Below are 14,617 nucleotides of genomic sequence, written 5' to 3'. Positions count from 1 at the left end.
AAGAAGCCCTCCTGCCCTGCAGTTCCAGGAGTGTTTGGCCAAACCTGAACAGAATCTTCGTGCTGGAAGTTCCCCCAGCAATCCTCAGTACAATGCCAAAACAAATAATTGGAATTAAAAATAATAAAAAGCATCACACCTTAAAGTCATCATTGACTGAAGTTTCACTGTGGTATGAGATTTATTGTTCTGCAAGGGAATCAAATAGTTTTGGGGTTTTTTATTAGTTCTGATTCACTTATTTCAGTGAATTCCAATTAGAAGGAAATTAGAGTTATTCTTTCTGTTGGATCAGTTATTCAGAACAGATCATTTATAAATGAGTTTAGTGGAAGCAACTCACTTCATTTTTCCTAAAACTGAAGAAGAAATTAGCCAAATTAGCTAAAATAGCTTTGAACTCCATATTGACTGCAGTGTTTGTGCCAGAATAAAAACTCATGACATGTAAGAACGGTGTAAATGATTAATCATTTTAGTTCATGGATATCTACATTTTTATTTAATTACATCTATGCATAACATAAACTGTCTGAATCCTGGGAATCCAAGCCAGAGAAGCTGAAGAGTCTTCTTCTGTTTAACATCCACCATGTGTTGTTTTCTTGTAGGGTTAATTTGTAAAATGTAAACCACATACCATTTGTATGCAGTGTTCTGGGCTATTTATAGCAAGTCCTGACCATTTATAATTATCCGACATCTTTAACCATAATGTCTGTGTGTGACTAAGGAGATGGTTATGGAATAGACAAAACAATGCTACTTTTACAGCTGAACTTCAATTTATTTTATGTAAAACTTCTGGGAGTATTTTCTGCTATGTGGAATGGGGAGGGAGTATTCTCTACTTGGACAGCCCTTTGTCAAGGAGACCAAACTTATTCCCAAATAGGAATAAGTACAGGCTTCCATTTCCCTTCTGAGGACACTCCCTGTGGAGCAGAGGCTGTAGGTACAAGTGCCTGTGGAGCAGGTATCAGCCTTTCTTGGCTGTTCCATGACTGCTCATGTTTCTTCTTTGTCTCTTGGCAGAACCCTGGAGGTTTTGGTGAGTTTGAATGAAGGCCAGTCTTTCATGTCCAGCTCATTAACCATCACTGCTTCGGAGTGTGTAAGTAAATGACTTCCCTAACTCCTTGTAAAATCCCCACACCCCGTTTCTCTTCAGGCTTGGCCACTGCAAGACCTCAGAGCAGAGACCCTCTGCTTCCAGCTCCCTGTGCAGAACTGTGTCTTTCCAAGTACTGGGGGGCTCCCCTGCCCTCAGAGACCTGCTCCCTGTAGATGCCATGTCCTGAGAGCCAGGTGTGACTGTCACCTGGGGTCCCATTCCTGCATGGCTCTCGTCTGAGTAGACTGGAGGGAGCAGATGGGCACAAGCTTGGCCCTTGAGCCTGGGTGTGGAGAGGTGACAGTCCTGCAGAGGTACTAACGCTCTGTGACTGGGGCCTGAGTGAGGAGTGTAGGCTCCTAGCTCTTGTTCATCTGCGGAGACTGCCCGTCCAAGCAGAGACCAGAGTATCCCACTTACACCTGGGACTGAGGCAGCGTGAACATCCTGCTAAGTCTGATCACAGTTTATAGAAGAGATAAAAACTGCTTCTGGGAGAAACTACACACTTGTGCAGCCAGTGACTGTTATAACTTAGTGCAAGTATTTTCTAGTTTTGCATTTTTGCTGTCTTTTAATTCCTTTTGTATTACACAGGACAGCTGGAATTTGCGGAGGGAGACACGAGCCCACAGTGTTGAGCACATGATGTACACGTGGGCCTTGAAATGTGTCTTACCTCAAGTGTGACTTGAGAGAAGCTTTTCCATTGGGTGTGGAGCATGGAGATAATCTCTTTTGCCCATCACCACACATTGCTCCCAACAGGATTTCTTTGCTCATAGATCAGTAACCAAAAAGAGGAAAGAAATGGCATTTTTAGTCTATTCATTTAAAACCTCATCATTCGTGCAGCTGTAGAAATCGGAGATCCAGTGCAGCCCTGCAGGTTTGAGGAGAGGAAGCCTGACTGAGCTGGGAGCTGGAAGAACACACAGAGCCCAGATCACAGCTCTCTGTTTCAGGGCCTCTGTCAGTTGTCAGTGTGCCAGCCGTACACCCAAGCAGGGTGGCTGAGGGCTGTGCAGCACAGGAGCTGCTGCAGCCCAGCTGCGGCCTGCCTGTACCTCAGCCCTCGCAGAGACGGCAGCACATGGTGCTCCTGAAAGAGCTGCCAGCAGTACACAGAGAGGGAATAGAAAGGCCCTGATCCAAAGCAGCTCAGAGTGAGGTGCTGGGCATGGCCTTCCCACTGTGCTGCACAGCAGCTCTGCTGCTCTGTGCTCCAGCCTGCCCTGGCAGGAAGCAGAGAGGTGCAGATGTGCACAGCAGCAGGAAGAGCTTCTCAGCAGCCTTTTTTGTCTCTTTCTGGTTTCTGCTCTTGGCCTGTGCTGCAGCAAAGGCAGCTCCACACAAGAACTGCTGTTTCCATAGTAGCAGATGGGCAACTCAAGAAATGGGTCACTGCTAGAACTGCTCACTAATTCTGGGAGCTGAGCAGCTGACGGCTGACTGGGAGATGAGTTACAAGTTACAGCCTCCCAACAAACACACTGCAGTGAAAACAAACAAAAATACACTGCACCCACCGTACCTGTGTGCCTCACTGCACCTGGGATATGGCTCTGTTCCACCCCCATGTGCAGTGAGGCACCTCTGGGTCAGGACTGATCAGACACAGTATTCCAGTCTCAATGATTCCCTGGGTCTCTCCTTTTTTCCCAGCTGAAGTCTGAGTAACTTTTGTTTTCCTAGGGATGCTGTTGTGTTTCTGTCAGTGTTGGTCTAAAAGTCTAAAGTGTAAGAATAAAGACACGCCCAGGAAATGGGTTGGAGGTCTGAGAGGTGTGGGAGTTGGGCTGCTCAGTTGTGCAGTACAAGTGTTGCTGGAAGCAGGAACACTTCCTCCTTCAGTTTTAGGTTTGCACAGCACGGCTGCAGGGAGTCAGCGTGCCGCAGTCCGTGCAGGAGCGTGGGCCATCAGCATCAAAGCCTCACAGGTGTACTCTTTGTAGAGACACCTTAAAACCTCCCCGCATGCACCCCAGTCCACGTGTGAGACCTGTGTCCTCGTGGAGAAGGGCACCTCTTATCCACAGCCTTAGGATGAGATTTTCCCTGTCCGTGTCTGACGGCTCATTCCGTAGCAGGCAGTGGCCCCTCTCTTTTCCTCAAGCTGGGCCTCGTTCTGATCTCAGCTTTATGAGTTTTACATCAGAAGGAAGCCCCATACCTGAGCAGAACCAAGGCTGGCTTTTGGGGCGGGTGGGTGAAGCAGCACTGACGCTGTCCCTGCTGTCTCCGCAGTCCAGTGGTGTGGCAGCGCTCGTTGCCGTCCTCGTGCTGTTGCTGCTGGTGGCTCTTGGCCTGCTCTGGTGGTTCTGGCCCCTCTGCTGCAAAGTGGTGAGTACAGACCGTGGGGAACAGCTGCTGCACCCTGAGCCACGGGTGGGACACACATCCTGCAGGAAAGTGGTTAAGTGCTGGGGAGGCAGCTCTGGGGGAGTTGTGACAGGCAGGGAAGGGCTGGGGAGTGCAGCTCCAGCACCAGGGCCCCGCTGGGCACAGCCCTGCCTGTCTGAGCTGCACACACAGGAACCAACACCAGCACGCTGCTGTTACTGGGAATGGGGTGGCCTTAATGGTGTGCAGATGTTACCCTGAAATCACGGACCACTTTAAAACTGCTCTCAGTAAAATTGGTATTTGTAGTCCATTATGGGCTCTCAGGTTGGAAATCCCTAGTTTTTCTCATAATCCCTGCACACATCCATCTCTTTATCTGAGTGCGCTCTCTATCCTCACCCCAGTAGCAGCAACAGTGTGGGTCACTTGACTCCTGTCATTCCTTTCTGGGGGAGCGGGGAAGTTTATTATTCATCCAAGCTCAAGGACAGCACGGAGGACTTGGGAAATGGAGATGGCTTCCCGGCCTGGATTGTCTATGGCTTGTGGAATGTGGGGAAGAGAGGAACTGGCCTTCTCACCTGGCTTCTCTGCCTTCTCTGGCTGCAGCCCATGTGACCTGGGGGAGTCCATCAGGCCCCAGGCTGTCCAAGGGCAGGAAATCTCAGCCTCCATCTGCACCTTCACCCTCTGGGATTCCTGAGATGAGAACAAAAAGCCCTGCTTATTCTCATTCTCCACAGCACAGGCCCAACAGAAATCCAGGGAGCTTCCTGTTAATCCCCTTACCTCCACTTTATTTTATATGGTGAGCCTCCCTGTGGAAAAGAAACATTGGAAATCAGTAAGAAGCAAGTTGCTGGTTTACTTATTTTGAAAAACCTAACCTTGATTCATAAACCAGCTTCATAAATTAAAATTCCTACATGAAGCAGTCCAGTGAATAGCTCTATATTATCAATTCCCTTACAAAACCATAGTTCTTCAAAAGTTTGTGCCCTTTGTGTTTCCTCCCACCTCCTGTGGATACTATTTGTTACTTCAAAAGAAAAGGTAATCTTAGGCCTCTTTGCTACAACACTGCTGAGTTCCAAGCCCCCACGCTGTTGCACTGAACCTACTGCGGAATATTGATCCTTCCCTCTGGTTTTGCCAGCTGCTCCTCGTGCTATGCCTCAGTTTCTGCCCTTCTCTCTGGCACATCAGGCTTGGACATCCATCACCTGGAAGGACCACTTGTGCCTTAGCAGTCCTGGGTTTCAGGGCAGCGTCCCTGAGGAGAGAGGCAGCATTAGGGCCAAGCAGTACCTGTTCTTCCCTTCCTCTGGCTCTGCTTCCCTGGCAGAGCACAGCACCTGGTTTCCTGGAACAAAGAGCAGGAGCCCAGGAGTCAGATTCCAATGGAAAAGGGAGGTAGAGGGTGCTGTGGGTAGAACATGCCCCTGGAGCTAGGCGGGTGTGTTGCCCCCCGCCTGTGGGCCCAGCTCCATCCTGGCTGGGGCTCGTTCTCACAGCGTTCCATGGTGTGAGTACCATGGACACTCAGAGGGTGGGGCAGGGGGACTCCTCTTCCTTTTCCTTCCTTGCCCCCGCTTTCAGGGGTTTCACTGTGACAGTTCTGTCACTTGTCCCTCGCTGTGGAACATATGATTACAGCAAGCTGGCTTTAGGCTCTGTGCTGACATCTCCTAATGCCCACATCATGGAGCGGCAGAGAAGTGTTAATGAGTGGATCAGAGGCACTGCTGCCTCAAGCACTGACTTCTTTTTTTTAATGATATTTTTAAAGAGATCAGCTCTTCCCCAAACTCAAACCTTCATTCTTTGCAACTCACAAAATGAGATGGAGCTTTGCCCAGAGAGGCTGATGATAAAACCAAACAAACTGATGAAGCAGCCCATCTCTCCACAAGGACAGTAAGAGAGCAGCATTATTCAGAGGCTTCGTCATTGAAACAATCTGAATCCAGCTCAGGAAAAGTTAATTTACAATACTCTGGTCTTCCTCTGCGTAGCTCTGTGTGCAGCTCCATGCAGAGCTGCACGTGTGCCTTGGATTTCTCTTTTTCATAAACAGCTTTCTACTGATTTCACTTGGAATATCACACGATTGAAAAGAATCCTTGTGTGTGCACGTGTGATTCGAGTGTGTGAGTGTGAGAGCCTGTGGAAGCATAAGGATGCAGGCATTGACATTCCAGTGCTGTCAGCAGGGTGAGGAGCTGCTACTCAAAGCAGATTATTTTCTCACACCACTGTCACTTTTAAAACAAGTTTCATTTTCTGAAGCCATTAGAAATAACAGCTAATTAATGGATTGCTTGGCTTTAAAGTGAATTTCCCCTCAAACTTTAGGGAGTTGAGGAGCTGGCACAGGATTAGATCTTCCATTTGAGGAGATGAGCAAAAGGTGCCATTGACTACTGCCTTAGGAAGCCACAGTTAGCTCAAACAAGTCAGGCTTCCCTTGATTGTCCAGGGTGGGAATTGTGATTCACTCATCCCCAATGGGCACAGGGCCCACGGGAATTCCACCCCTCAGCACGGAGAAGTTTGCTGGGCAAAGCTGTCTGTGCTTGGACAGATGTGAGGTTTCAGAGTGGCACAGCTACAGAAGGCAAAGGGCAGTGCCATTTTGTATAGGTACATACAAATCTACCTAGAAGGACCTTCTCCTGTGCAGTTTGCAGGGCTGACAGAGAAACAGACTGTTTTGGGATGATAGTTAGGGACAGGTGAAATGGAAATAAGGACAGAAATTAAGTCAGGCTGCCCTTCATTGAGTGAAAGTGCTGCTTTACTGTCTCCAGTCTCCTAATTGCTTTCAGCTAGAACAAAGTATGTCCAGGCTTTGGCAAAGCCTACTCAGCATCCAAGTATCTCTCACGATCTGTCCCATAATCCCATAATGTGTTGCTGTTTTGTATAAAATTAGGGTAATAATTCCAAGGTGGCTCTCGGGAATGATTCGCTAATTAAATAATTACTTTCTGTTAAGTATGCTGGAAACTCCTGATGGCTGTGAAGAAAAAGCGCCCAGAACTATTTAAAGGAAAGTAATGCCTGGCATGGTTTTGGAACATCCCAACAGCAAAGGGATGTCTAGTTGAAATCCACAGGTCACTTTCCAATCCACTCAAAGCACTCTGAGCCTGACAAATGTGCCATTCCACATCTGAAACCTGAAGGGCTGTGGAAAACTGGTACCAGGGGTGCTGTAAGTTATTTCTCCTATTGGGCAGAATTCCTTTATGCACTGCTGAAAGCCCACAGCCTGTTTAGGCACTCAGCAGTAACTGTCTGGGTGGCACTGAGAACTGAAATGTAAATCAAGATGGAAAACTCTACTGGATCAAGAAAAATATGTTTCTTTTATGTATTATGCTGACTGTTTCTGCAGTGATATTGTTCATGGGTGGTGTTTAATGAAAGTACTACAATTAAATAGCACAGAGTGAGTAAAATAAGGCATATTTCAATTAAGTTAATTGAAACCTGTATTAGATTGAGGTGTTTGTCAGCATGGACAGTTTTGTATATGTTTATGAAATATCAAGGCATAGCAAGAACAGACTCCTTGATATTCATGGTGTATTTTTTAGTCATTTCCTGGCAATACCCAAACCCAAAACATGGCCCAGAAGAACTTACTGTTAGCTTGTAAACCTGCTTTTCTTGTGGAGCAACGGCTGTGCATTCAGTTTTCAGCTGAATCACTGAAGAGGGTCCCTCGCCTGCCTCTCCCCTGCTGGGATTGTCAGCGCTGGGCATTCTCTGAGCTTTACAGCGTGGATGTGACAAAGGGAACGGGAAGAGACTGCAAGGAGAGATTTAAATAGAGGTGTAAGAAATGCTCCCAGGAGTGGGCCTCACCCAGAGCAGAGTCAGAAGCGTGGGAGTGTGACTGCAGTGCAGGCACTGCACAGTCATGGAGCTGGGAGGTGGCATGTGTGAGGGCTGCGGAAGCACCCGGGACATCCAGAGGTGAAGCCTGAGCTGCCAGAAGGCATTTCACACTTGTCACCGGGCCAGAGAGTCCCCAGCAGCAGCAGCAGCTCGGCCCACGGCTGCGCAGGACCTCACGCAGGCCTCGGCCGCTTTTCCCCCGGGACCGTGCACGGACTCTGGGGGGTCTCGGCACTGGCTGCTCCTCACAGCGGCTGAGGCTCATCCGGCCAGGAAGCGCCGTGGCAGACACGTCTGCCCAGAGTGTCTGCAGGCCAGGGATGGCAGCTTCTGGCAGACGGATGGTGGGAATTTCCAGAAGGCCTCGCAGATGGGTGCTCAGGGGAGCGGGCAGCAGAGGCTGCCAGCCCGCTGGCGGTCGTGGGGGCTCGGGTGGAAACAGGTCACTTACTATGGTCTGTTGCCTTTGGCTGCTGCCACTGCAGCACCTTATTCTTTCCTATGTTTGGCTCTTCCAGGTCATCAAGGATCCCCCTCCGCCTCCGCCAGCCCCAAAAGAGGTACGGTCTGATGGTGCTAGTGTTACCACACTGCTCACATGGAACCACTCCCGTGCTTCCCTGTGCGCTGCGTGCCCGGCTCCTTGTCCAGACGCTGCCGGAGAAAGGACTGCCCCGGGGGGAGCCCTCAGTGGAGAACAGGGCTGCCAAAGGCCAGATCTCTGCTCTGTCTCAGCTCCGTGTGGCCTGAACTAAGCCCAGATCCACAGAAACACTTAGGGCCTTTATTCCAAGATAGAATTTCACATTCTGCACTGAAGGCAGAAAGCTTGAATAGCCCTTGTCCTACATCCAAAGAGTCATGGAGGACTTAGGCAGCTTTTTCCCCCAGCTTTGTCATTCCAGACATTGAGGAATTCCCCTTACAAGGGAATTCTCTCCCTCTTATGGGCAGTAAGGCACTGGAGGCTGTGCTGTCCTCAGTGTTTGCACCCCTTTCACAACCAACTGGGTATGCTCTGCAACCCCAGTGAAATACACGGAAAAGACATTCACTGTGTATGTAGAAGTATCTTTTTAAAGTAAATATCATTTGAATGTACTTACAGGAAGAAGAACAGGAGCCCTTGCCTTCCAAGAAGTGGCCCACGGTGGATGCTTCCTACTACGGTGGACGAGGAGTTGGGGGAATTAAGAGGATGGAGGTTGGTAGGATTTGGAGATGGCAGTTCCCTCAAGCACAAGCTCTCTGAGGCTCCAAGTGTGGAAACAAAGACTTGAAAGTGCACTGAAAATACAAGGCCATAATGTGTACTTGTCTTCCCACTGGCATAAGCCTTGGAAAATTCGTTACCATATCGAACAATTCTGACCTTGCCTCTGAAAGAACAGCTTTCAGTAGTTCCATTTGACTGGGACTTTAAATAGCTGCCTCAAGACATGCTCTTTCCATCAAGCTAATGAGAAAGAGAGAGTGAGAGCCTTTTCTGCGTGTTTTGGAAGGAATTACAGTGAAACATAAGTCCCCCAAGTGTGGGCCAGCCAAATGCGCTGACAATGGTGACGCTGAGGAGAGGCTTGATCCCAGAGGGACTCGCAGCGACAACAGAGCCTGTCTTTGAAGAGACATGATAGCATCATGTTAATTAAAACAGAATGAAGAATGTGCATCCTTATGGGCACATCCTTATGGCAGGTTTTGTAGTCAAGTCAGCCTATATGGAATGTGCAAAGCAGTTCCTAACTGCAGTCCAGGAAGCTGTCTCTGTCTGAAACACCCACCCAGGCCATACTGAAGTGTCTTGATGAAACTTTAAAGGTATTGGCCTAATCAGCTTTGCTTGAGTACTTCTTAAATGCAGCAGCAGAGCATGCAGGTTTGAAGCTGTGTGGCTTATATCCATTTTCTTCAGCAGTTCAGAATTGCTAATTTAGAAGAGCTTGAGATTTCATGAAAAGCAAACATTTTGTGCAGTGTGCTTCAGAGGCAGACTAGGAAATGCTTTCCAACGTCAAGAATTACAAGCCTGGATTTGAGGGAAACTATGACTGCCTCCAGGAGGGGCTCCCATATAGGGTCCTGCACAATGGAGCAGAAACCTCACGAAGACAAGTGACATCAGGACCACAGAGAAAGACATGTTCAGCCCATGGCAAAAATGCAAACGAGGGTAGAAACGGATGATTGGGTTAGAAAACCTTTTCATCTGTGGTAGCAATTTTGGCAGGACTAAGGGGTAAAGATGTAAACCAACTGAAATTCCTGCCAGCATAATCATGGGCCCTTGAAAAAAGCCCCTCTTCTGTGGGGCTGTGGCTCTGTCTGTCCCTGGCACCCCAGAGCAGTGACAGGCCTGGCTGGGCACCGATGGTCAGTGCTTCCAGGTTTGACTGGGAAGCTTCACCTCAGGAGCAATCCCTGCCCTGCCTGGGATTGGCATTAGGAAGATGGGCTCAGGCTGTTGGGAAAGCAGAACTCACAGCTCTCCCTGGCTCAGAAGAGCACACTGTTCTTACACTGGGGTTCTTAAAAACTCTCTGGGCTAGAAGACCTGGGTTCAGAAATCTTGACTTTCGTGAGTGCCAGATAAGGGTCTGGTATTTTAGGAAAAATAGGAAGTGGAAATTATATTTTTATATTGCTACTTAGAAAAGATTTCACAGATTCCCTGCTTCCTGTACAGCCCATGTGAAGCAAGATAGGATTATCTTTCACTACAGAAACTTAGTTACAGACATCTACCTAAGACTGCTGTTATCATAATAAAGAGGCAGTGTTCTCCTCAGTACCTCCTCTTTTTTTTTATCCAGCACCTCTTCCAGATTTATCCTCTGTTATTTGCAGCAGTTTCCCTGCCCTGAGGTGCACTCACACCTGAACTCTGCCTTTCCTCAGGTGCGCTGGGGCGACAAAGGCTCCACAGAAGAAGGGGCCCGGTTGGAAAAAGCAAAGAATGCTGTGGTGAAACTCCCAGAAGAACCAGAAGAACCTTTTCACCCTAAACCACCTAAACGAAAGCCTACCTCACCAGCCATGCAGCAGAAGTGGTACACACCCATCAAGGTATCTGTTCACTCTTTGGTATGATTTGTTACTGAGGGCTGGATTCTTTGTGCCTTATGCAGGCTGTGCTGTGCGTTACTTTCCAAGTGTTCCCGTTCAAGTGTAATGTGCTATTCTCGAAGGGAACACCTACTCAGCAGGAATGGCAGGAGCAGTTTGTAGCCCTAAATGCAATACTTGATCATTACTGCCACGTTCTGTTTGCCTCCCCTTAAAAAGGGACATATTGTACACTGAGAGCATTAAAATCTATGGGGGCTTTGTTGGCTTAGAAGAGCTAATTAAACCCAAAACTGCACAGTTTGTAGCTGCTACACTAAGTTTTAAACACACATTGTCATGACAAGCCAAGAAAAGAAAAAAATTATATAAAACAATGAAATGCAAAAGGTCTGACAAAAAGCAAATTGTTCTATCTGGCTCGTAAGAATGGTGCTCTGAGTGACCTGCCAACAGGGCACAAGCACTGCTTATAAGCGGAGGGTAGGTCTGTAAATACCTTACCTTTAGGTGTTAAGAGCAGAAAACACACAGGTGTAGCTGGGACTCTGGATACTTCTCTCTTCCCAAGTGCCAGCAAGTCCTTTCTGACCCCCAGAAAGCCCTGAGGCCGTGATGTCCAGACACGCAGGCAAGGTTTGGGACCATCTGTGCAGAGCAGGATGCTCCTCACCAGCTCCAGGTGAGTGCCTTCCCCGGCACTCCAGGTGGGCAGGAGCAGCAGCACAGCGGTCACAGGGGACGCAGGGCAGGCTTAGCTCTGCTTGCCTGGCTCCAGGGAAGCGGTGCTCCGTTGTGATACTGCAGGTCCCGGGATGCCCCGGGCAGCCCCTGTGCGGGTGGGGTGTGCTGCCGTCCCTGACCGAGACCGCTGTGTTCCCACAGGGCCGGCTGGACGCGCTGTGGGCGCTGCTGCGGCGCCAGTACGACAGAGTCTCGCTGATGCGGCCTCAGCAAGGAGACCAGGTGGGTGTGCGGCACACGGGGGGCAGAGGCACGGCGGGAACGGTGGCACACTGGGCAATCCGAGAGCAAAACGCGCGTGGTGCCGGCCTGGAGACGCGGTGCCGACACGGGGCTCCCGGAGGCAGAGGAGCGGTGCTGGATGTGGCGTGTGCTCAGGTGGAGAACAGGAACGTAGCCTCGTGCAGGGTAAACTCTGTCACAGGCACACACATTGCCCTCAGACCCAGGTGTTTGTAAGAGCAGAGGCTGGCAATCATGTCTGTGCAAGTTGCTTCCTGGAGCTTTGCACTTCCACACCAATGGCACCTGTCACAGAACAAAAAGATGAGGAAATGTGTTTCTCAGATAATCCTGGAATATCTGCGGCCACTGAAAAAGGGGCCTCTGCCCCAAACGCTGCTCTGATGAGGTCACAGAGCTGCTGTTTGCACCTCTGATAGTAAAACCAGATCAAGTATTTTTGATTGCTGCTCCTCAGGAAAGTATCACTTTGAATGTCAGCATTTACCTCCTAGGCCCACTCAGCTTCCTGTGTGTGGCACTTGGGAAGAGCCATGGGAGCTTCCCTTGAATAGGATGGCAGCAGGTCACAGTCTCACGTACTACAGAGTGCTGCTGTGCAGGAACACTGCCTCTGCACCATACAACATGAAGGCCACATAAAAGGATGAGAGGGCTGAAGGGGAGGGAGTTACACGTGGTGTAGTGGGAGGTAGTGGGGAATTTTGATTATTTCCCTGGGATGTAGTTTGGTGCTGTTCAACAGGATGAAGAGGTCAGACTAAGGTAAGACAAGTGTTGGAAGCAGCAGAATGGCCAAGTGCTGTGCTGCAAGTGGAGAGCACAGCTGGATACAGCTGTTAGCACTGTTACCTTGGCAGGTTACTCGCTGTTTGCATTAATGATGCATGTGACATGGAGCAGCAATAACAGCAAATCTACACACCAAATACATGGCAAAATACAATCTAACAAGTAAATTCAATGTAAACAGGAACATAGAAGCGGTGCCTTAAAAGGCTAAAAAAGCGTCAGTCAGGCCCTGTTTTGGTTATTTCTGCCCCCAAAGGCAGGAGTAAGGACTGCCCTCGGGGCAGGTTTGCTGAGCCACTGTGCAGATACTTGCTTTCTCTGGAGGCAGCACTCCTCTGACAGGAGCCACACTGGCCAGCACCTCGTCTTGTGAGAAACAGAGTGGTGGCTCAAGGGACAAGGAGTGATATTTGTGCCGAAAGGAGCAGTGGGTCAGGTGTGACCTGTGTCACTGCAGAGCGCCATTTCTGTCTGTGCAGCGTTTGCTGTCTTGGTGTCTTTTTCCTTGTTCCTACCACACTGGGTGGAGATCCCATGGTGGGCCCCTGGTGTGTGTCAGCGCACGTGTGTGCACGGGGAGATACACACACACACACACACACACACACACACACACACACACACACACACACAGAGCCGTGGAGTTGTTCTATTTCATCATTTTCCTGTTTAAGAACTTGTCAGTTCCATGCATAGAAGAATTCACCACTGAATTTGAGTCCTCGATCAGGCAGTTGAAATGTAGGCACGAGTAGCACGGCAGAGCGAGCCGCTGGTGCATCACTGCGTGGTGCTGGCCGTGCCGTGTGGCACGAGGGCCGAAGCGCGAGGCCGCCAGGGCGGCTCCGGCCCCGGGAGCCGCGGTGCTGGAGGGGGGCAGTGCCCAGGTGTGGGCACACGGAGCGGGGCTGCGGGCACAGCTGTGCGGCGGGAGCGCGGGGCAGGCCGGGGCGCGTGGGGCCCGGGGGCTGCACACTAAAGGTAGCACGGCTTGGACACAGCTGCTCCCCGGCTCGCCTCAGGCACAAATCCAGAGATCCAACGCGGGCTGGCTGTGCCGGGGGCCGAGGACACGCAGCCACTTCAGAGACAGCTGCACGCCGCGGCAGCTGCGCCGGGCTCCCAGTGAGGGACGAGGACAGCAGGTACGGATCGAGGGCCCCACAAACAGCTTCCATTAAGCCATGAGCGCTTTTGAAGGGCTCCCATCAAACAGAGCAAGTCCGCAGCAGGAGATTTCGGCTGCAGAGCCATGTGGTGTTTTCTGCGCTAACAAGGTAATTTATAAATGATGCATTACCCTGTGTCTGTGCTCCTAGCTAGACTTCCTTCCTTTTTTTTTATTAAAGGGGCAAATAAGACTGAGCCACAGCAGTCTGGGCTATTCTGATGAACCAGTTCAGTGTCCGAGGGTCTGCGCTGAACTTCTTTTCCCAGGGGTCTGGTGCCAGGAACACAGCCTGGCACAGGGGCACAGCGCCAGCCGCAGGGACCTGTTTTTTTCCTCAAAATCCTTGTGTTTGTTTTTCAAATCATAGTTTAGCACCAAGAGGTGATCATCAGTGGTTTAGATTCTTTACCTGAGCTTGCTGCAATGTGATGGTGGCTGAGAACTCTGATCCCGTGTGCATTTATGCACACAAACATCTTTAGGTCCACAAATAGCCCACGGCCCTTGTAGTGAAGATTTTGCTCTATCAGGATGGAAATAGGTGTCAGTGATCAAAGAAAAGAAAGACTGTACTTCATTCTAGAAGAATCAGAAGGGAGGAGAACTATAGAATGCTTCCAGCTTGTACTTCCATGTACAAACCAGCCTTTTAAAAAGGAAGACACTTGTACTTGCTGTTGATTTTAAGCCTGTTAGCATTTACCTACTTTAAAAAAAGGTCTTTTTTAATAATGGCTGCAGAGTAAACACAAACATCTCTTTAAACTGTTACTTTTGAGCATCTCTGCATAATACAAAAATAATACATGCACATGCAAGATGTGGATAGCAGCGCTCCCTCCAGAAGGAAACTCCTGGTGACCGGCGTCACGGCCTTGCCCTGTATCCTGAGCTGCTTTCAGGAGGGTCTGGCTGGCTGCCTGGCAGGTGCCCATCCCGACTAGAGTGGCTCTCCTGGCAGCTGGATTTGCTGTCACTCAGTGGAAGCAGGAGGGATCATCTTGCTGAAGAGAGGATGTTGTGCTGGTGACAGGAGAAACAGGGACATTTTCCCAGCTATGTAGGCAGCCATTCTTGGCACGGCCTCCCTTGGTGCAGATGAGTCTGCTGCTCTCTTAAACGAGCCTTCGGGACTCATTCCTCTGTGAGCATTGGTAGGAATGAGAGAGCAGGAAGAAACCAGCCTGCCTGTCAGTTCCAAGGCCACACGGCACAGGGATGATGGCTGTGGAGAAAGG

General features: G+C 49.7%; 1 protein-coding gene across 1 annotated transcript in view; it reads left to right on the top strand.

The window, feature by feature from the left end:
* ANTXR2 (ANTXR cell adhesion molecule 2) overlaps positions 1–14,617 on the top strand; it is a 73,512-nt gene that overhangs the window by 38,478 nt on the left and 20,417 nt on the right. The window contains exons 11-16 of the mRNA XM_014260401.2: positions 1,036–1,114; positions 3,362–3,457; positions 7,885–7,926; positions 8,475–8,570; positions 10,262–10,429; positions 11,315–11,395. Coding sequence (XP_014115876.2) covers positions 1,036–1,114; positions 3,362–3,457; positions 7,885–7,926; positions 8,475–8,570; positions 10,262–10,429; positions 11,315–11,395 — 562 coding nt within the window. The remainder of the gene's footprint in view (positions 1–1,035; positions 1,115–3,361; positions 3,458–7,884; positions 7,927–8,474; positions 8,571–10,261; positions 10,430–11,314; positions 11,396–14,617) is intronic.

Source organism: Pseudopodoces humilis, chromosome 6 (genome assembly GCF_049639895.1).
Source record: "Pseudopodoces humilis isolate 2021_Gansu_Grassland_sample_001 chromosome 6, ASM4963989v1, whole genome shotgun sequence".
In the NCBI taxonomy this organism is placed as follows: domain Eukaryota; kingdom Metazoa; phylum Chordata; class Aves; order Passeriformes; family Paridae; genus Pseudopodoces; species Pseudopodoces humilis.
This window is presented reverse-complemented; position numbering and strand designations above follow the sequence as displayed.